At 55.4% G+C, this 22206-nt stretch overlaps 5 protein-coding genes across 5 annotated transcripts; 2 read left to right on the top strand and 3 right to left on the bottom strand.

Annotated features, from left to right (window-relative positions):
• The first annotated feature begins 1763 nt into the window (after positions 1-1763).
• F5Z01DRAFT_661752 (uncharacterized protein) lies at positions 1764-4976 on the top strand. Its single transcript, XM_046263901.1, has one exon. It carries the CDS (start codon positions 2146-2148, stop codon positions 4552-4554), a length of 2409 nt encoding a protein of 802 aa, XP_046115967.1. The 5' UTR covers positions 1764-2145; the 3' UTR covers positions 4555-4976.
• A 5718-nt stretch (positions 4977-10694) lies between these two features.
• On the bottom strand, positions 10695-11440 carry F5Z01DRAFT_691131 (Isochorismatase-like protein; the record flags this gene model as incomplete). The annotated part of the gene is made up of 3 exons (XM_046266147.1): positions 10695-10980; positions 11047-11315; positions 11375-11440. 3 exons carry the CDS (start codon positions 11438-11440, stop codon positions 10695-10697), a joined length of 621 nt encoding a protein of 206 aa, XP_046115966.1.
• Positions 11441-13311: 1871 nt separating this feature from the next.
• Positions 13312-16606, top strand: F5Z01DRAFT_738601 (uncharacterized protein; the record flags this gene model as incomplete). The annotated part of the gene is made up of 4 exons (XM_046266816.1): positions 13312-13799; positions 13871-14487; positions 14559-14710; positions 14897-16606. 4 exons carry the CDS (start codon positions 13312-13314, stop codon positions 16604-16606), a joined length of 2967 nt encoding a protein of 988 aa, XP_046115965.1.
• Positions 16607-16673: 67 nt separating this feature from the next.
• On the bottom strand, positions 16674-19653 carry F5Z01DRAFT_246500 (endo-1,3(4)-beta-glucanase). The gene is made up of 3 exons (XM_046258453.1): positions 17881-19653; positions 16861-17818; positions 16674-16806 (listed from the first exon to the last, which is right to left on the bottom strand). Exons 1-3 carry the CDS (start codon positions 19525-19527, stop codon positions 16790-16792), a joined length of 2622 nt encoding a protein of 873 aa, XP_046115964.1. The 5' UTR covers positions 19528-19653; the 3' UTR covers positions 16674-16789.
• A 1323-nt stretch (positions 19654-20976) lies between these two features.
• Positions 20977-21944, bottom strand: F5Z01DRAFT_246114 (uncharacterized protein). The gene has a single exon (XM_046258451.1). It carries the CDS (start codon positions 21762-21764, stop codon positions 21195-21197), a length of 570 nt encoding a protein of 189 aa, XP_046115963.1. The 5' UTR covers positions 21765-21944; the 3' UTR covers positions 20977-21194.
• Between the last annotated feature and the right edge of the window lie 262 nt (positions 21945-22206).

The raw sequence follows: 22206 nt of genomic DNA, 5'->3' as shown, positions 1-22206 counted from the left end.
TCAGAGCAGACAGTTTTGATGGCCAAGTGAGAAGCTACTGACAGATTGCCGTGAATGCTTGGTGGCTATCACTCACCTGTTCACTTTGTGTGTACATGTCTGAACACCAGATGAAGTGTTCTTCTAGTCATGGTGACTCTCAGGGACGACCAGCAAAGCTACTGAACAGTACAATGACAGTAGAGAACATAGAAGAGATCTTGAGTTCTCATGGGAAGCCAAACGGAACTCTTGAGAGCGGCTTTTTCAATGTGATGGATGCACGTGTGTTGAGGTTGCGCTTGAGGCTATCCTTGTTTCTCAACTCTGCCTCAAGCCCAGAGACTACTCAATCAAGGTATCCAGAGGCCAATGATTCGCTCTCATAATCTTTGTACTCATCTGATTTGCGTACCATCCTTGGCCTTGGCAGAGTGAGCAGCTAGGCTGCTCAGCGTATGTTGGGGATTGATACAAGATGTTGTGGTGTCTCAACCCCCAAACACTCATCGCTAATGGAGTTGAGAACCGCTCACTTTTTATGGCCGAAAGTACGACAGTCGTGGTAGATGGAAACTTATATAAGCTACCTTAAGGAAGGGATTAATGTTCACTATGGGATTTCACTAACTACTGCGACGAAGTAAAGAGAGGCATGGAATATGATCTAAACAGCTGTTGGAATCCCCAAGCACTTGGTCAATTCGATTGATGCGACTTGGTACATGTACGGGTCCCATCTTGCATCAGAGCTCCGAGCTGGCCACTGCCATCAATGGGTCATGACCTCTGCCACGATCTCTGCCAGCATCACCCTCTTCACTCGCGACACCAAACATAGTGTATCACAATCTTCAACTACTCCATAATGACCCAGCGCCGAGCCACTCTGTCTACCAAAACATGTCGGCACCCATTTGGGGCTTACCTTGCTCGGGTAGGGCGTCATTGCTTACATGTGGAACGCCTCGCTTGTTCCGCGCCTGGATCAAGCCAGTCCACATCAGTCAGCGCGGCATGAAGTTATGAACCTTGCTCCCTCCGCGGCATTTGCGCCGGGTTGTCGTCATAGGCGCAGCACAGCCGAGCAGACAGAGATAGCGAAAATGGCGTCTCATCGTGAAAATGGAGCGTCCAGTAGACTGCTACACCACGAGGCTTATCTGACCGACAATGGCGAGACACTCATCCGGTGACCTCTGAGGACATGGAATCTGCTGCCTTCGGACGAGCCGCCTTGTTGAATCGCTGAAGCAGCTGCGATCGACCATATTATCCCATGGACAGCCCTCGGCACCGAGACGCATGGAACAAGCGCGCGACTGTCGGGGTGCTGGGGATTGGATCTGGGTCTGCGGTCTGCGCTGATAAGTACAGCGCGCAACAGGAGGAGTACAAGGTCCACAGCTCGAGAATGTACCGCGCATCGCAGCCAGAATGAGATCAAGACGCATGGACCGACTCCACCGTCTGCAACTGTTTGAGGGGGCTGTGATCATGGATGGACGTTTGGTTCCTTGAGGCTTGAGCTCCCTTCACACGCACGTGTCGTTTACGGTCCGTCAAGACGGCGAACCCCAGACTCGAAACGGTGGAAAACGGTAAGCATGCATGGCCAGGAACAGCACCTCGACTAAGATTACATCACAGGCTGAGTGTCCCACGCCTAAAATGAAGCCCCGACGGTGATGGTGTGGCCGCCCCACAGGACTCGCACGCCCCGGTGTCCTCCTAGAGACACGCACACGCATGGATCATGGATCCCGGTCGCCCTCTCACTTACAAGACAGGCATGGGAGAGGCACAGGGTCCTCTTGGTGATGGGCAGGGCCTGGCATGCACGCAGAAAGGCTTGACTGCAACCCAGATGCCCACTCCTGGCAAATATAGAAGTCACGCAGCATCAGGGACCCCAATCCTCCTCGCGCGCTGTCGACACTCTACATGTAATTACTGTGCCAACTACGTCAAGAGCGCATATCAGGGTCCCTTATATCAATCACCCGGTGCCCTTCCTTACCCTCGATCTGGGCTGGACCTCGATCTTGGCTTTTCTTCCCATCCACCACCTCAGTCAATGTTCAAGACAATTGTGTTGTTGACACAACTTGACAGACACAAGACACACAGTCACCAGACCACAGCACCTACACACACACAACCACAATGGCCACCAAGCATCGTCTCAGGCGCTCCTGCGCCTTCTGCCGTGCCCGCAAGATTAAGTGCTCCAACGAGACAATTTGCGAGGCGTGCCGCAGGCAAGGCGCTGACTGCATCTACGACTTTGAGCCGCCCCGGCCCAAGGCTCGTGGCAGCATGGACACCACACGCTCCGAGTCCATTCCCAGCCTTCGTCACGACCTCTCGCCTCTCATGGGCCGGCAGCGATCCAACACGGGCAGCTCAATCAAGGGGAGCCCCATTATGGGAGGCGGTCTCGTAGAAGAGCCATTGACCTCCGAGGATGGCGACAATGTGGCCTCCATTCTTGACCTCGCCTTCTTTGACAACTTCACGGCCAATGCGCCGGCACGCACATCCCACCCTCACCCTGACGGCATGGTCAGCCAGTACGGCGACTCGGCCAAGTTCTCCAGCATCCTCTCCCTGCTGAGCCATGACCTCGTGGGGCTGTCCGCCAACCAGATGGGCTCGCTCGGCTGCTCTCACGTCGAGGACGGCAACGCATCGTTTTTTCTATCTGGGCTCGACAAAGACGAGACGCCCACCATGTTCGACAGCACGCCGCCGCCTGCCACCAACCCCGTCACAGAGTACGGGCAGCGCCAGCAGACGCAACTCATCGACGTCTGGTACTCCTCCCACCCTCTATCCTTCCTAGTCTCCAAGACGCTCCTCCTCAGGGAGCTCCGTGATGGCACCCACGATGAGGTACTCCTAGCCGTCATGCTCGCCGAGGCCAACTTTACCATTGGTGGCGAGGCCGCCAACACCCGTGGTCGGGCCCTGCTCCAGCATGCGCAGGCGCAGCTGCACACCCGCCCATTCCAGACCACGCAGAACACTGGCATCGTCACCGACTCGGGCACCGTTGTCTACAGTGGCATTTCGACACGAATTTTCAGCGGCATCTCCACGGCGCAAGCTCTCATGTTGCTCGGGTGGCACGCCATGACCGAGTCGCAGTTCCGAAGGGCCATCACATACATCCAGCTGGCTGGACGCATGGCTAGTGACCTCAAGGAGCAGCTCGTGGCCACAGACGGCATGCAGCTCTCGAGCCGCATCAATGGCATTGACGTCTACGACGTGGAGAAGGAGCTGATTGACTACCTGTACTGGACCACCTACACCCTCACTCTATGGGTCTACGTTCAGACTGGCCGCGGCTACTTTGCTTCTCAGTCGCCCACGGTCCTCACCAGCATCTTCCTGCCCGCCACCGAAGACGCGTCCTCAGCCATTCAGCTTGACCTCATCTCTGAGAACGTCAACACTCTCCAGAAGCAGAAGCTCACCATCAAGGAGATGTGGCCCCTCGCCCACATTGGTATTGCCGTCGCCCACGCCTGCGGCTTCCACCCTCTTCAGCATGGTGTCCCCGCCGCCAATGTCATGCAACGCTGCCGGGATACAAACAGGTTCCTCGTGGACACCACGCGCGACCTGAACAAGAAGGGCAACAACATGTCCTCGACGGCCATGGTCCTCACCATCTACCACACCCTCGCCGTCCAGTACCTTTTCCCCAACCTGGCAGGCCAGGAGATTGCGCGGCCCGACATCGTCGAGCGCATGTGCTACTCCATCGAGGAGGTCCTCCAGGTGTTTGGCGTCGTCTCGGTCCAGCCCAAGGACGCCCTCAGCATGACACCTTCGCTGCAGGCCTCCCTCCCCGCCGTCTTCGGGATGGCTCTCGACACCTGCTCGCGTGCGCTGCGCGCGCTGCGTGGAAAGCGCCAGTCCAGTGGCATCGTCACCGACTTTCCCTCGGCGCAGGTGTACGCGCCCACCATCCAGACCATGGCCTCTCGCCTCTACCACATGAGCAAGAGTGACTTTCTCCACCAGTCCAGCAGTCTCCGCATGATCCGCAAGCAGCTCAAGGGATCGTCTCGCAATCACATTTCATCCCGAGCTTCAGTATCGGGCAGTGAGTCTGACGGCTCCCTGACCATGTCGCCGTCGAGCGACGACCTGTCCACCGCGACCACGCCTGAGATGGACGGACAGGCTGGCTTCGTCTCGCCCAAGGACATGACGACGATGCCATCGCCCAAGATGATGCACCAGCCCTCCTTTGATGCCGGGCCACAGCCTCACATGGTGCCGCCGAAACAGCAAGCCTGGCCCCCCGTCATGGAGACCACCGCCGCTCCCCACGAGCTGATGTACAACGCCATGGACACCAATGCGCTCGGCATCCAGTCGCGCGAGGACCTGAGCCTCTCGGGGATGGTTGATCTCCAGCACGCCTGGCTGCCTCAGATGCCTCCCCTGACGGAGGCGGACATGAACAACTTCCAGTGGGACTGGAACGCGCAGAGCCTCAAGCAGGAGCCTACGATTGCACCGACTGCTGTGTGGTCTGACATGGATATGGTGCTGTGAGCAGTTCGCTTCCATGGTCTTTCCATCTTGGCTGGCTTGTCGATCCCTCTTACGATTTAATACAGGGGTCTTTTGATACCATCTTCTTCGATTTCACTTGATACATTTTCAAGATTTTCTTCTTCCTTTCTTCTTCTTTTTTACAAGACTCCAGCCACTGGTTTAGACAAAGAACGGGCTGATGGGATTTTCTTTTGGCGTATGGATTACTGAATCACGTCCCAAAGAGTAGGACACACTGTATGATTGGGAACAACGACTGGTAATGATATCCATGGGGCGCAACGGATGGGATTGACGGGAAGACGTGATTAGGATTTCACGATCTATTCGTTATTGGGTTTACTTTTACGGGCACGCAAATGCGGAATACACAAGCGCTCTGGAAGCGCTCTTTTCTTGACCATACAAGTCCTCTGCATCATGAATGTGTCATTGTCATGCCGACCAGAAGCAATCCATCATTTATGAGAATGATCAGATAGTCAGACAGTAGACTCATACTCATACTCAGACAGATGGTGAAGCCCCAGCAGACGGGCACACCGCACTCCAGTCGCGCAGCAGCGTAGATGATTACTCCTTCCAGAAACCCCCCTCTGGGCACATTCGCATCGGTGATCCGTGATCTGCACTGATAAACGCGCTGAGCTGGCGAGGCAGACGCACCCGAGGCGTCCAGTCGGCGAGGACATGGACATGGACCCCCCGAAGCGAAGTACAAACAAGCCTGGCCCCACGCTGTCAGTGCGCTGTAAGCCCGCAACGGGCCCACAATCATCCACTGCCCAGGCTAGGCGGCTGTTATTAAGCCTGTTGCATCAGATTCAGAGGGCGGCCAAGATATCCAATATTGATGCCAAAAGGTCGAGAAACCTCCTCCAGATCACGGCGATTGCCATGGGAATTGAAGAGTCCGACAAGACGTCTGTCCGGGGCACGCCAAGTCCAATAGCCTCATCTCTATCGTAAATCGTGAATACCCAGTCCTCACGGCCACCTCACCTCAGATAGCTAGGTCTCGTCGACATGCGAATCACCTCACCCTCACCACCACTCCTCACGTCGACATCATACCAGACGCGAGGCACCCCCAGCCCAAGCAGCTGACGGACAAGCCTCGTACCGACTCTCCAGCTCTGTGCTTGTAGGGTTACAGTGAGGCAGGCAGGTCCATGCATCCCAGCAACAAGCGCGCTGCGGGAAGGAGCCAGGCGCGCGATGTGCAAGCCTCATGACACCGATCATGATCGATCACTGACATGTTCGCTAAGAAATTACGAGAAAAGATCCGTTTTGAAATATGAAGATGCGGTCAAATGAAAACGGCCGCCCATGGATCTGGTGGGAACGGACGGGGCCGAGTGGTTCTGTTCTGTTTGGAGGGAATCCTGCAGGAAGCAGAAATGTGGTTACGTTTCGGGCCCGTTATGAGATTTAGATTACACTTGTCAGCTGCTGCAGCGGAACTTTGGTTTGCCGCGGCGCAAAAGAGGGTGCTGCAGTCATCAACAAAAGAGCATTCCTTCTCGATGAACGGTCGCGCGAGGGCGATGAGGCATCGTGATGGACTGGACTCGAGATTGCTGCCCACTTCATGTTCGTGCCTCCGTTTTGGCCACTATCGCGAGCTCACGCATGAGGAGGGGCTGACGGCTGCGATGCGAGAAGCGCAGCTAGACTGGGGAAAAAGGTGCCCTTGTTTCTTTATTTCGGGACCTTGTGTTGCAACGTCGAGTAGGATGCCTTACGGCTGAACACGTGCGTCCATTGCGAGTCCGTGACAGTCCGTTTCTGCAGGTTGATGCTTGTTGAATAAGTTCCAGAGGACCGTTATGACGACATTGCTAGACCTCCCATACGACGGGCGTGCTGCAATTTATAGATGGCAAATGAGGGAATTGGATAATCGTTTGCTTCATTTGTGTTCCTAGTTCCTACGGGTGAAGCTCATGTTGAGCGGTCAAGGCTGGAGTGCGCTGCGATACCAACTGCTATCGAACCTAGCTTAGACGACCCCGGATCATCGGTTCTCGTACGATTGCGACTGGAAGCTAGGCAGTACAGCAACCGAGACTGGAGACTTGAAGATCTGAGACTTGAAGATCTCGAGCTGGCTGGGCAAGGCGAAAGCTGAAGGCTGGAGGCGGGCGAAACTGGGGATCAACGGCAGGCGCCCGCCTGTGCGGGGGAACCGTTCGTTACAGAGGGCTGAACCGTTTCCCGCGGCCCGATTAGGAATCCGTCCAAGGCTTAGTCGATGCTGCCCTGCAATCCTGCGCTTTAGGTGCCGGCACTAGGCCCCCTGCGGACTGGCTCCATCCTTGGCCCTGGAAGCTTGTCTTTCTACGTCGACGGCGGGGGCGTCACGTCGAGGCTCCCGCCCTCCTCGGATAATTTGTCTCCAGTCCTCCAACTCAGCGATGATCAGCCACCACCACCACCATTAGCTCACTCGCAATGAGAGCAAGGCACTGCCATGCGATACGACACAACCGAGTTCCTCTGCTTATGGTGCAGTTCGTCGCAGTACGCATACGCACACGCTCTGACAGCGTGCTTCACGTCGTCTTGAAACGTAGAGGCGCAAGTCGGTGGCTACGTCAAGATCCCAGCCTACGCGGCATGTACTACGTATAAGCTTCAAGGTTGAAGGGATCATCGTTGATTCTCCAGCCTCTAATTTAGTCTTGCTGCTGGCTGACAACAGGACGTAGGGCTGGTAGGCCCACCACGGGTGTCGTTGTGGACCTCCCTGTTGACTCGGCTGCGCTGACTATCCATATCATCCATGCCCTCACCAACGCCCACAACCACTTGATACAATATAAATCCATCATCTACATTTTCTCTGACGCAAGAAAACAGTCGATGCCATCAAAATATCTCTGGTCAGAGTGTGGGGTAGTTATCAGTGGCCTGCTGGCTGCTGCACGCTCCAGCCATCCGCCCACGAGTAAGGCTTAGCGTGGCAATGGAGGGATTCGACTCCCTGTCCACGGCCACCTACAAAGGTTCATGACCAGCCCCAAAAAAGGACCCCAACAGCGTTCTTGACGATGCTGTCATATTATGCTGCTGGCGCATATCGTATGACGAAGATCGACAACGCAGAAACAGACCAAAACAAAGCAAGAACAGATTCCAAAGAGTCCAACAAAGCCCCTTGGTACATGTAATAGTCAGGACCCTGAGTCGTCCCCGACAATCCATGCAGTGCACATGTGAGAACCATCATTTCACTCCAGTCTGACCTGACCGGCTCTCCACCCCCAGCTGACGAAACATCGGAAAAGTCAACCTCGTCGTGGCCGAAGAGACGGGCGCTCGTTTGCCACTCGCCTCTGCACCCTGTGATACGACAGTCCACGCTTGTTTCGTGCTGCTGTGATCATCGCCATGTGCAGCCAGAGTTTAATCTGAAACATAGACCATCGCCACCTACTCCAGTGCCTCGCGTGGTCTCTCTGTTTCGGCATCTGTGAAACAACGACCCACCAAAGGCCATCAGTATTGAACCCGAGGTTGTCGAGCGTGAGTTGGCAGACAGAGTCCACCGCCGTGCATCTCTCTTTGTGTTGTATTTTAGGATGTAAGAGCTTCAAAAAAAGTCAGATGCACAGTTGGATATGATCATCGCTGAAAGACGCACGTGGACCAGATAGGCTCCAGTCCAGCCTCCGCCGTTGCGGAGAGCACCAGTGATGTTGTGGGCGATCTACAACAAGACAAAGCCGTCTATTCGGCATATAGACTCTGAAAGAGCTTCGATTTATTTGGCGTCTGTCATGCAAAATGAGAGGCAGTCTGTATGCGCATTTGGAGGCATTGCGTACTGGTGGATGATCAAGGTCCCAGTGATCAGTCTGTGATGCTACTTTACCACCGTGGTATGAATACTGATATTCCCGCCATAAGCTTCGAAGAGAATTAGGCCTTGCAATATTACCAAGACCCAAGTTCAATCTTATTGGAGCAATAAGTGCTGGCTGACAAGCGAGTGTCACAGCTGCATGTGCAGAACCTGGCGATGCCGAACGTACAGAACTGCCTTCCCTTTGATCGAGAGGCGACGTTGGGTGCAGGTGATTCTGTACCTACATACCCCGGCCTGTTTGAGACTTGACAAACAGAGCCCTGACCGCAACGCCATGACGTTGATCGTCGACATTGAAGCGGAGGGTCCCACCTCAGAAGGATTCCAAGCCCTGCTACGTATGTCAAAGAAGACCAGTGGGGGCCGCAAAGTGCGCGTTCAGTAACTTATGTAGTGAGAAGACTGCGGCGCATGATAATGTCTACAACATGAAGATATGGTGAATTCCCGCGCTGATCTTTCGTCGTGCCCGTACGAGGCACATGTCGCGCGGATATCGCCAGTTTCACGTCTCATGTTGGTGGTGGTCTGCTGGCATTGGGCAGTGGACTGGACCCTGCAGCGATCCCTCCATGCAGGCAGAGATACTCGAGGCGGGACTTGAAGGTACTTGGACAGACTCCACACATTGACACTTCCAGGTACCGTCACTCTTCTTCCCTTCCATGACCTCATACTTGGTTCGTCTACAGCCAGAGCTGCAGGTAAGGCTGCAAGGCTTCGTGTTCTCCTCCCTCCACGCCTGAAGCCTGGCTGCAGGGGGATCAGCTTCTGTTGTCGACAGTTGCCACAGGATGGCGTGTAGTGGTGGCTTCGCCTGACAATCCAGATCATCACTACGGATCTGGGGAAAAGATGATAGCAAACATGGACAATGGCTGCGCGTCGATGGTAATTGTTTCTCTAATGGTCGATGTTTCGCCATTGTCCGCTCCTCATAATCATCGAGATGGGCCACGGCGATGTCTATCGAGCTGATGCACGTCTGCACACGCGCGAGATAGGACAGGTTCGGATCAGCAAGGGTGATCCAAATCACCAACTGACACATGCCCACGGACAAGCAAGTCTGGAGTTACGCGGCCGTTTATCACATTAGATTAGATCACCTTTGTTGGCTCCAATATACAGTACACACCAAGCTGCATCGACAGATTCAAGACGGCTTCCTTCCCTTGGACAATCCTTCCCGATCGAGCACAGACCGGTATTCCTTCCAAAGGGGTCTTCCCGTCCCCTAGACACGCTCTGGTGATCCTCTAACGAGACTCAACCTTGGACAATGGACAGGGTTTGAAACGGTGCGTGTCAACCAACCTTCGGACCCGAAGGACTTCGATGAGGTACCCATGGTGCTCGGCATCCAAGCGATGGAAAGTGATGTCAAGCGTTTCCCCAGCCGTGTGCACCTGATAGATGAATGCCAAGGCCTGGAGTGTAGTCCGGTAGCCTGCCACAGGAGTGAATCCCCATCTAATTAAGCCAACGTCGGGATAAAAATCGGGTGAGGGGAAATAGGTCGGACAAGGAAGACGGAGCTTCAGGCATGTGCCCAAATGAGCATCTACAATATCAAGGCATCGTGAAAATGATGCCACTCACTCGACTCGTATGCTGAAACAGGTGGACACGTTTCTATGTATAAGGTAGAAAATTATTTTCTGGGTAACTGTAGGTTCCGGGACCCCAGAGTTGTCGGGCAACGTTAATGTTGATGTGCGTGCCCCTTTTTTTACAAGTCTTGCCATATGATGCGTTGCACGTCTGCGGCGGCAGACGGTCACTTGATCATGAAAATAATATTGAGCATCAGTAGAACAGTAGTTTCCCCCGCAGATCTAACGCAAACAATGTAGCGTCCGGGTCGAGTGTCGCTGCATCGCGGTGTGTGTCCACACACAGCCTTCTCTGCCCCTCATGACAATGCCGTGATACATATGAAAGGAGCGTCAGGAGCTAATTACCTGATTCAACACAATTGCGTGAATGAGAGTTCTGAAATACAGATGATAAGCGAAATATGTTCAGAAAGGGGGTTTGATGAAGTATCGTCTCTAGCCAAGCAGACAGGCCACCGTGTAGATCTATGAATACACTTCAACTTCTTGACGAAACCATAATTTTTCTCCAAATTCTATTCAATCTAACCTCTCCTTTCCCTCCACAGCATCCAGAGTTTCATAATCTGCCTGCCTGGCCAAAAGTGCGCGGAAGCTTGGCGGCAGCTGGCCATCATCCAAGGCAGTGAGAGGTTGAACTCGGTTTACTTCTCCGAGGGCCGTCCTTGCAGAACATAGCTGTATGAAGGCACAAACTCATCCCACAGGGCTCCAAAGCCCTCAACGTCATTGCGCCAGTCGCGCTGGAGCTCTCCCGCCGCCGCGACCCAGTTCAGCAACTGCACGCCATGTTGCACCAGCCTCTTGTGGGTGGCCTCACGTGTGTGTTCAGCAAAGGTCCCGGACGCATCCGTGATGGCAAACAAATCGTAGCCCTGCTCAATGAGGGCGAGGGCCGGGAAGGTAACGCACACCTCGGTCAGGACACCGCTGGTTTGGAACAGTCAGCTTCATTCCCGCCGAGAGAGGGAGAGCAAAAGTGCAGTGATGACGAACCTGATGATAATCTGCCTCTTGCCGGATTTCTTGATCAGATCGGCGAATTCCTCGTTGTCCATGGCGTTGATCTGTCCAGGACGACGGACAAGTGGAGCGTCAGGGAGAGCGTCTCTGACCCCCTTGATCATGGGCCCGTTTGGGCCTGTATCGAAGGACGTGGTCAAAATGGCAGGGCACTTGAAGAAAGTGCAGAGCCTGACCAACGCTTTGACGTTGTTGAGGAACTCGACGGGCTCAAAGTCACGCACGAGACCACAGAGCGCGGTCTTGCTGCCTGTCAGCGGCGGATTTTGGCAAGAATTTGAACTTTGTGTGGTTGACGTACCTGATGGTCGACAAAGAGGAAGAGACAGTTGTCCTTGTCGAGACGTTTGTAGGTGGGAGGGGACATTTTGATGTCAAGCTGGATCTGCTAACAAGGGCGTTTGTGGAAGTGTCTGTCTGCTGCCATTTGCTGGGGTTGAGGACTCAGACAAGTGATTGAGGAGACATTTAACCCCCTTTTATACAAAATTGGGTATACCAAAGTTCTACGCTTCAGTTGTCTCGGCTTGTTTATACGAGGGGCCTAATGGAGGCGACAAGGCGAGTTCGCAAGCCTCTCATGTCCGTGGACTTCGTGACCTGGCAGCAAGGATAGATTGCATGGGACTCCTCCGGAATCGAAAGTGACTGTAAACTGCAACACACCTTCATGAACTTTGTAATCTAGGCGGGACAAGAGCAGCGTGTCAGTCGGACAGTCTTGAGTGCCCGCACGAGGCATGTAAGCGCAACAAGCTTTGGCCCACGCAGCAGATCCACCACAAATTGATGAAGCACATGTACGTCTCAAATATCACGGTTACATGGACATAGCTATTCAGGCGCAAAGGCTGCTTGTAGAAGGACACAAGACCACGGAGCAGACAACGGACTGTAACCCTTCGCGGTGTCGCGGCCTCCGCAATGCGTACCACAGGTCGAGTGTCACAACATGCAAGTCACTATCGGGCGCGCAATGACAGGTTTGATTGACATTCAAAAATACCACGTAGCTCGTGATTTTCCGCATTCGGCGTTGCCAGCCATGCACTACTGTCACACGATGTACATGGAGTGACACAGTCCTCTCAGTCGGCGATGTGCTTACACGGGAGCGCCCCTGGGCACAATAAAACAAGATGTGTCAGGACTTTCAGGCTACCTCTGAACAGATGGAACCAGCCTGTCAAATGTAAGACATTATTCAAATATAATATACTGTAACGGCATGCGATATTGCTGACACTGCCCAGTTCCGGCATCTGCCCGCAATGCAACGTAGGGGCCACAGCGAAGAAAGGTGGTGTAATTCAAGACCAGACCTCTATCTCCAATATGTCAAAAACATTATATCGAGTGCCAGTGATCACTGCTGCATTCGATTCCCAGGAAGAATAGACCAGCCTGGAGAAAATCCGCACTCCATCTCACCAGGTGAGCATTCAAGCTGGAGTAATCATGAGTAACTTGTGCTGAAGACCCTCCAGAAAGCAGCTACAACTCTGCGTTCGTGATAGTGCATCTGATTCCTGGTCCTCCTAGGGGCAAACGATCCAACGGGCCAGCAAGTCGATCCTACTCCTCGCTATTGGCTTGGTAACACCATGCCTCTCATCAGTTAATACGTTTTCAGCTTTTCAAACTGGTGTACAAACCCGTTTGAGCATCTCTATTGCTTTCCATCAACATCTCCGGCCTCCCGATGCTCCCTCACCAGGGGGGCGATACAGTGACGTTGGCTTGCTGGCTGCATTTGGTTTGATGGAGAAGTGTTCATTCTTTGATTGTTCTGGACATGATCTGACAGATGGCAATCAGGCTAATTCAGAGGGCCCACGTACTCGGGCCCGGCATTAATCATACAATAGAGGTTTTCATACAGCGGTGAGATTTTGGCACCAATCACTCGATGAAAGGCTAAGATGTATCAGCACTCTGGGGTAAACAACCGGGATCCCCCAGCTCGCCCCCCTCACTTGCGGCTCTCGCTTCATATCCAATGCCCATGTTGCTTTCAGGCTGATTCGCGAGTCCACATTCTCCGCGTTTAATCGTCGATCCTTGCCGTGAGCACGAGAGAAAAAGAGCTAGAGATAAGTGCTTACCCGACCCTTGGCAACGCCCAATGATCATGCATATAAATCGTCGTGTCACGGTGAACAATGGGGCCACGAGGGCGTCACCGATCGATTGCTTGCCTTGTATACGTACTCGTCGCCAAGTACATCCGTATCGATCATGTCGAGAAAGCTCAAGGTACTCATCGGCGCCATTGCGTGCTTCCCGCTGTGCGCATGGGCCTTGTTGGACGACGCGATCGTGTCCTTTGAAGCCTCGGACTCCTGCGTCGACATTACCTACTCGAACATCCTCTGCTCGCCGGAGGAACCAGTCGGCATCCACATCGCTGCGGAGAGCCTGGCAACCGACTTTCAGCAGATCACCGGAGTGGGCCGATCAGTGATCAAGGTCGATGGCGCAGATGCTGCTCCCGCCTCGGACACAGCCATCATTGTCGGCTCCCTGGACTCGGCTCTGATCCAGCACCTCTCCTCCAACGGCCACCTCGACGTCTCCCAGCTGGAGGGCAAGTGGGAGTCATTTGTCACCAGCGTTGTCGAGAATCCCCTGCCTTCTGTACAAAGGGCTCTCGTGATCGCTGGCAGTGACAAGCGAGGCACGATCTTTGGCATCTACACCCTCGCGGAACAATCTGGACAATCACCGTACGTTGGCGCCCATCTCATATGTCTATGTCTGTTTAAGAGAAAACTACTCACGCAGCCTGCCACTGTAGGTATCACTTTTGGGCTGATGTCCCGCCCAAGAAGCACGACCACATCTTCGCCCTTGCAAAGACGGTCTTTCAGGGGGAGCCGAGCGTCCAGTACCGTGGGCTGTTCATCAACGACGAGGAGCCCGCCCTGAACGGCTGGTGGGCCAGGTACAATGGCCAGGTCCGCCATCCCCTCGACTCGGGGTTCTATGCGCACGTCTTCGATCTTCTGCTCAGGCTGAGGGCAAACTACCTGTGGCCAGCCATGTGGGCGTCCTCCACACCACCCCCCGGCAACATCTTCTTCACCGACGATCCCAAGAACCAGCAGCTTGCTGACGACTATGGCATTGTCGTGGGCACGAGCCACCACGAGCCCATGCAACGAGCCACCAACGAGTGGAATGTCAGCGAGACGGGCGGGTGGGACTGGTCCAAGAATAGGGGGAATATGACTACCTTTATGGATGAAGGCGTGGCGAGGGCCGGAAACAACGAATCCTACTTTACGATTGGGATCAGAGGTCTCGGCGACGAGGCCATGGAAGCGGACGACGCGTCCCGTGTTCTCTCCGAGGTCTTTGAAGTCCAGCGCGAGATCATTGAAAAGTATCATGGTTCCAAGGATGCTGTACCCCGTAGGTGAACACCTGACTCTTTGAGTCTTCACCCGCAGCCGAAGTCCCATGGTTGCTGACGTGATGAGCAGAGGTGTGGGCGCTCTACAAGGAGGTCATGCCCTACTATGAGGCTGGACTGAATCCACCAGACGATGTCACGATTCTATTCCCCGATGACAACTTTGGCAACGTGCATCGTCTGCCGATTGGAAACGAGAGCGAAAGAGCCGGTGGCTGTGGTGTAGGCCCCCCAAACGACGGATACCTCTGTTGACACATGAACTAACGTTTTCAACAGGTTTATTATCATTTGGAGTACGTTGGCCTCCCATGATCATACAAATGGGCCAATACCAACAACCTGGTGCGTTTATCAACTTGAGAACAAAAGCGAAACACATCTCCCGCTGACGCATGCTACTTCTAGGCCAAGGTCTACAAGGAACTCTCCCAGACCTATATGAGAGGCGCCACTGGCCTTTGGGTGATCAACGTGGGGGATATCAAGCCCATGGAGGTGCCCCTGAACATGGCCATGGACATGGCGTGGAACATGGACCGATTCACCCCCGACAAGCTTCTCTCCTACCTGGAAGCCTTTGCGACGCGCGAGTTTGGACCAGACCACGCCAAGGAGACGGCCGAGGTGCTTCTCGAGTACAGTCATCTCGTCGGCATCCGCAAATATGAGCACGTCACGTCGGGGACCTACTCGGTCGTCAACTACCACGAGGCGGAGAGGGTGCTAGGTCGGTGGAAGACGCTGGCCGCACGGGCCAAGTCCGTCCATGACCAGCTCCCCGAGAAGCTCAAGCCAGCATACTACCAGTTGGTGTACTATCCCGCCGCCACCGGCGCCGTCTACCACTCGGTGGTCATTGGGGTGGGCATGAACTACCGGCACGCCCAGGAGCGTCGCAACTCGGCCAACCAGCTCGCCCACGAGGTCCTCGCCCTCTTTGACGAGAGCTACGACTTTGTCGAGGCGTGGGACGCCATGCTCTGCGGCAAGTGGCAGAAGATGATGTCGCAGGCCGTCTACGACGCCGTGCCCCAGGACCCCAAGCTGTGGGCGAACCCATCCCGCGACCTGCTCGCCAACATCTCCTTTGTCCAGCTGCGCCAGAACATGCAGCTCTCCGAGGGCAACCTCGGTCTCTACGCCGAGGAGTCGGACAGCCCCGTGCAGCAAGCGCGCTGGGCCGAGTCGGTCGACTCGTCCATGCCCACGGTCGAGTATCCCGCTCTCCTGCCCGTCATGGACCCGTACGGACCGCCGGTGCGCCACCTCGACGTGTTCCATCGGGGAGACTACCGCGTGCCCATCCACTGGACCCTGGGCGAGATGCCTGAGCCGTGGGTGTCGATCCAGCCGGCCTCGGGGACGGTAGGGGACGACCACATGGTCGAGCGGCTGAACATTACCATCGACTGGGCCCAGGTACCCGAGAGCTTCAACGACACGATTGAGATTGAAATCACGGCGACGCCCGCGGAAATACCTTACTTTGATCTGATCCGCGTCCCCGTTCTCAAGACGCAGCTGCCAGACGACTTTGTGGGTTTCCCCGAGACTGCGGGCTTCATCTCGATCGAAAGCCCGCACTTTCAGCAGAGCAGCTCAGGGGCCAACAACGGGACCGTGCACTTTGTGACAATGCCCTACCTTGGCAGTCGAAGCGAGTCCGGCGCCCTGGCGGTGCGCCGGTACAAGGCGGCCCGTCAGAACAACGCGGCCGCGCGCGACGCGTGGGTGGAGTACAGCATCTACCTGTTCACCGACGCGGACGACACTTCGGCCACGCTCTACTGCACCACGGGACTGGAGACGGATCCTCAGCTCAAGATGGAGTACTCGCTTACCTTGGACGACGCACCCGTCAACATGACACGGGTCCTGGGGGACTACATCTCGGAGGACTATATAGGAGACGTGCCTCCTGTCTGGGTGGACCAGGTCATGGACCAGGTCTGGACGTTGCATGTAGACCTGGGGCCCATTGAGGCAGGGGAGCATACCCTGCGATGGGCAGTGAACTCGCCCGAGGTGTATCTAGAAAAGATCGTGCTCGACACGCACGGTGGCGTGAAGCCAAGTTACCTCGGACCCCCTGAGACGTCGCTCGTGGGGGCTTAGACATAGTCGAGTGAATCACCACGAATGGGTTCTTGCATGAAATGATCGGATTCTCTATAACATGACTCTAATATCTAATGAAACGCTGCCGCTCTTTCGGGGACCATCTCAACCCGTCGCGGCAAGTAGTGGTGGTGTGTGTATATGTACAAATGGATACAAGGAACGAATGTGCTGTGTGTGTTATAATTTGCCGAGTGCTATCCAAAGTTAGTATAAAACTCTTTTCTGTATCGCAATCAAGAAAAACTCACCTGCCGCATAGGCCATATACCAGGCCCTCGACGCGCCGCCGTCAATGAGGGAGGCGTCAAAGCCCTCCTTGTTGAAGTAGTCCCACGCCGCCTTGGGCTGGACGGTGGCATAGTTGGCGTAGATGATGCTCTTCCAGGCATTGCTAAACTTGTCCACGCGGCCGTTGCTAAAGTACGCGTCCCACTCCTCCTGCACAAACGACTTGGACCGCGAGTACGTGGTCGGCGCGTGGATGGGCAGCATGTGGATGCCCTGGATGCACTCAATGTCTGGGGAGAAAAAGGTCGTGTGGTCCACCTTGTTCTCAAAGATGATGCCCGCGGCCTTGTTCCCGATAAACTGCGACGGCTGGTTCGTGTTGTCGCCTTTCATGAGGTAATAGCTGTCCAGCGCGCGCGACATGACGGCGAGCTGTAGGTTGGCGCGCGCAATCATGGCCGTGTTCTTGGTCACGCTGCCCCAGAGACGGATGGCGTACATGGCCATGACATCCTCGGAGCTCGACTCCTGGTTCTTGCCATCGAGCGAGGCGAACAGCCCAGTCGCCCAGCTGTGACCGTGGTACCAGTCAAAGCTACGGTGCTGGGGGAACCACGAATCCTGCGCGCTGGGGTTGGCATAGTCGCGGACCAAGGTGTTGACCCAGTCCTTGTTACTGTCGCGCCACTCGTTGTCCAGGTAGCTGAGGAACGCCGCAGCGAGGACGTGGTATCCGTAGTGGAAGTGGTGGTCGTTGTAGTAGGTGTTGCCAAAGTCCTCGAGAGAATTGCCAGTGACATACGATGCGGTCGACACCACGCCGCCCCACTGGCTTTCATAGTTCAAGGGGTACTGCTGTTTGTTCTGTGCAAAAACATTGAAAGCAGTCTTGAGCTTGGCCGTGCAGGCGGCAGCAAGGGGCTTGTCGCCGACGAGGTCCTGGATCGTGTAGCAGATTTGGGCGAATTTGAGGAGGGCCTGGTGCACAGCTGTCAGTTCACAATGGTCTTTCTTGCGTTCATTGCTAGAAGAGCACTCACCTTGCCACTGTAATACATAGAGTTCAGGTTGGTCTGGCTGTCCATGTCCTGCGAAGCCTCGAGCAGGGCTACCGCCCGGACAGCAGCCTTGGCGGAGGTGGAGAGCGACTTGCGAGTCGACCTGGTGCTGGCGTCCCAGGGTCCGTGACCCATGCTGGTGGGCATCTCTGGCTCGATCATTGTCCAGACCGTGTCGCGAACCAAGGTGCACTTGCCCTTGGTGTGCGTGTACATCTGGAAGGCCGAGGTGCGCGAGCGGGTGACCGTATCAAAGGAATCGACGTGGTGAGGAAGCGCCCACATGTACAGAGACCCGGAGGGGTGGCCAGCACGCTGGAAGATGAAACTGTACGTGCCAACCTGGCCACTTGTCGAGCCCGTTAGTTCGACGCCCGTCGGGTAGACGCCAGCGCCGTCGTCGAGCATCTGCTCCGAGTTACGGCTGTGCGTGTCCTTGACGATCTGGATGCTGCCAGTGAAAGGCTTTGTGCTCTGGACAAGACCGTTGTTGATCGTCTTCAGGTCGAGCATGGCGCCGCTCGTGCTGTGCGCATACACGTGCCAGGTGGTGCCGTCCTCCAACAGGAAGTTGTACTTTGCCACATTGGCTTTGGGGTTCTCGGCGACCTTGGTCATCTGTCGAATGTAGACACCGGTCTGGATCAGCGGCGTACCCCCGACAAAGGTACCCGTGATGTAGGGCATGCCTTGCACGAGGGGGAACTGAATCGTCGGGAACGAGGCAGCGTTCTTCTTGAGGTTGATGCGCGCCGAAAAGGGGCCCATCTGGTCGATGGAGAGGATCGTCTTGGAGCCCAGCTCAGTAGCCGAGAGGACCATCTGCTGGATGCCAATCGGGTTGATGTAGAAGGACGCAGCATCGTTGTACTTGACGGGTCCGTAGACTTTCTGCTTCGGCTGGATCTGCGAGATGGCAAGGCCCCAACTCGCGGTGGCCCCTTGGCCCTTGGCCCAGTTGATCGCATAGGGCATCGTGTAGGTCGGGTTGGTCTGGTCGCCGAGGAAGAAGTTGGAGTAGAACTTGTTGGTCTGGACGGGTCCCGACTTGCGCAGCTCGATGCCCTTGACGGGGTGGTCTTTTCGGCGCGGGATCATGGAGGGCGGTCCGTTGGTGGAGATGGGGACGTCAAAGATGTTACTCGACTGGCGCTTCTCGAGGCATGCGGCCAGGTCTGTGGTGATCTCGCCATCGTCAGTAGCTCGACGCTTGCTCCCTTTGCCTTTGGCTTTGCTTTTGCTGGAGCTGCTTGTGGTCAATGTCGGCTTGATTGGCTCTAGGAGAGATGTAGGCGACGCAATAATGCGCGTCAGCAGAGGCGGGCTCGAGCTGGCAATGTCGGTGATGATAACACCCTCTGTATGGGGCTCGACGGAGAGCGTGGGGAGGATGACAACGGTGCCGGTGGGGTGGACAGAGGTCTTGAGCGGCACGGTCTTTGTGCTGGGGATGATGTCGCTTGTGGCATAGGATGTGAGGTAGGCACCGGAGACGAGCTCAGCTTCGGTCTCGTCGATGGGCACCTGGCGTCTGACGGGCCCCTGGGTGACACGTGGGTAGGGGTGAGGGATGGTCAAGGCCTGTGTTGTGGCCAGCCATAGGGCCAGGACGTGGATGGTGGTCTTCATGGTGGACGGTGATCTCTCACGTCGGATCTACACACTGGAGATCTCAGACCGGAAGAAGGGGTGACTTTGATTGTGATGTAGTTGGACCACCTAGACGAGGGAGGACCTGCCATGATATATGTGATGGAATCACATCACCCTTGGACCCTACGACATGGTGTCTTGATGCACAATTCAATAGTCTCACTGCCACGCTGAGGTACTTCGTTCTCTCGGCCTGGCAAGTTCCTGCCGCACGCACCCCTTTTAGGAATGCAGCACCTCGCGAGTCGCCATGAGGTGTCTCAGCCATTCGGGCAATGCGCGCCACAGGCCAGGCCATGTCCCTCAATTCCCGAGCAGGGCTTGGAACGCAGAGAAGAAGCGACAGCCACGGGTCTGGGCGAGCGACTGAATGCCATGCCATGTGGCTGGCCCGCCCGACTGGATCATGTCCATGATACCGATGTCTCGGGCATGGGGATTCCACCTCGAGGTTGTGAGTGAGACAGACGCTTCGCTTGGCGCCATTGAAAGAGGCGCAGGCGCGCCCTTCCAGATTGGACTAGGTGGTAAGCAGCTAGGCAGCTAGCGGCAGGGGTTCATTTCCACAAATGTCGCTCGTCGTGCTGAATCGTCCTAGCTTGGAAGCGCGTCCGCGAATGAAGCTTCTCTAAAGACCCAGTTGGGGACGCTGAGGCGGCCCAGGCCCTGCGAGTGCGCAGACCCTGCGAGTCTGGGCTGACAGCTTGGCTCGCATGGTCACGTCCATCGAGCCAGTTCATGACCACTGGCTCCGTCTACGGGGTAATTACTGTCGAGTGGCATCGCTGGATCTGGCGGGCTCGCAGCAATAGATATCGAATGCTCCGAGTCAGAGAGGCATGTGCGGGCAAATAGATGTGCGGTGATTGTAAATCAATCAGCCGCTGCTCGGGCGCGTGGAGGGTGATGGAGGGTAATTTAAATCAATAATTTGATATATATACGTACATGTAATGAAATTAACATATTGATTATGTAGTTCAAAGTTCAACCCCCATGATGAATGCTGCGTTGGCGACCCTGCCTTGGGTCTACTTACCCTGGACGCACTCTACAAACACAAACCTTCCTAAGCCGCACGCCATGCAGGGGCATAGTCTTCACCGAACAAAGGACATGCAGATGGGAAATATATCACATGACGGAATTTTTTATTCAAGCCAGCAAATTTCTGGCCCTGTAAGCGTGATCTACGCGGAACATTGACGCATCATGTTAGCGCAGTTGTCAATATCACGTGCTAACGTGGGTGAACATCAGAGTCACAAAGTTGAATCATCTTTTCGCCTTGTACTATCTTCAACAAAATGTCAGCTCGAGTCTGATTGCTCACCATGAGGACCAGACGTCTTTGTCATTGAAGAGCGAGCGAGCGACTTCGGTCACGGGTGCGAAATCGCTTACAGCGTGCAGGCACGTCGTCGAAGCCTGGCTGCCCGACGGACAGTGAGACTGATCACTGCTCAGGTCTACTTATCCAAGCACCATCAATGATCACTAGACTCTAGAGCCAGCAGCAGTCCGGTACGGCCCGCACTAGCTACACTCCATGTCATCCCTCGCATCGCCACATGATCATGGACTGCCGACGTCCGAACTACCAGGCCAATGGGGACGACAGCCGTCCTCCGCTACACGTGTGGTCATATAATTAGGCTACTGCTCGTTTCGACGATCGCCAGACAGGGAGACGAGTGGTAGTCACGAGGGTCAGCTGCCACGCCGGTACGAATTCTCGTCCACACACACGCGTTTGTTGTTATTGTTGTCGTCCTCGCCGTCGTCGTTGCACAGACACGCCTCAGCGCTGGCTCGGGTTGCTCCTCCCGCCTGCAGCCTGCTGTTACACGGAGAACCTGCTCTAAGACCCCAGTCGCATCAATGGAAATCAGACCATGGCTCAGGGTTGTGGATAGACCCTGCGTGGGCCCCCCAGGGGCTGTGGCGATCATGCGAGTTCGTGGCATCGTGCGCAGAGAAACGAGCAGGGTGTCATGCGCCTGGTCTCGTGGGGGCTGGATGCCTCGTGTTGGGCTGGCTGAGCTAAAGTTGGGCATGAGGAGAATGATGTCTGTGTCTCCGGGGGCTTGGATCTGATCTTGGGTGCCTGACGATGCATTCCTTGGTCGCGAGCACAGCTGGCTTTCCCCGTGCCTCCAAGCCAACTCACTCACCACTGTTGGCAACAAAAGCAGTAGCAGCCCAAACTCCATCAGCCCTTTGGCCTTGTCATAGAACCACGAGCAGCACTTCGACAAATTACAGCGCCGGCCATCGTCTCACGCGCATCGACCACCAGCTAGCCAGCTGTATGTACCCGTGCGACCCTCCCAGTTCACACGCAGTTGCATCTCATCCCTCCCTCGACGGCCGGCCGCCTCGCCTTCCACGTCTCACCCTCGCTAGCGCATCTGATTTGCATGCGTCATCTTCTTCCAGCATGCTGGCGCGCTCATCGTGACCTCTGCGCGCGAGCTCCATGTACCACGATGGAGTTTGGGAACCCCCACCCCCCTTCGGAATCATGAGGCAGCTAGTAGCAGTTTGTACGTGATGGCAAAGCAGGGCCAAGATGATCCCCCTCGCTTGTTCCTTTCTCCTATTGCTCAGAGGGGCTGCTGAAAATAGGGAGGCCAGGTTTCATTGGTATCTGCG

The sequence above is a fragment of the Emericellopsis atlantica genome (assembly GCF_019669845.1).
Source record: "Emericellopsis atlantica unplaced genomic scaffold F5Z01scaffold_23, whole genome shotgun sequence".
Taxonomy (NCBI): Eukaryota; Fungi; Ascomycota; class Sordariomycetes; order Hypocreales; family Bionectriaceae; genus Emericellopsis; species Emericellopsis atlantica.
The sequence above is the reverse complement of the archived record's forward strand: the minus strand, read 5'-3'. Positions and strand labels throughout refer to the sequence as shown.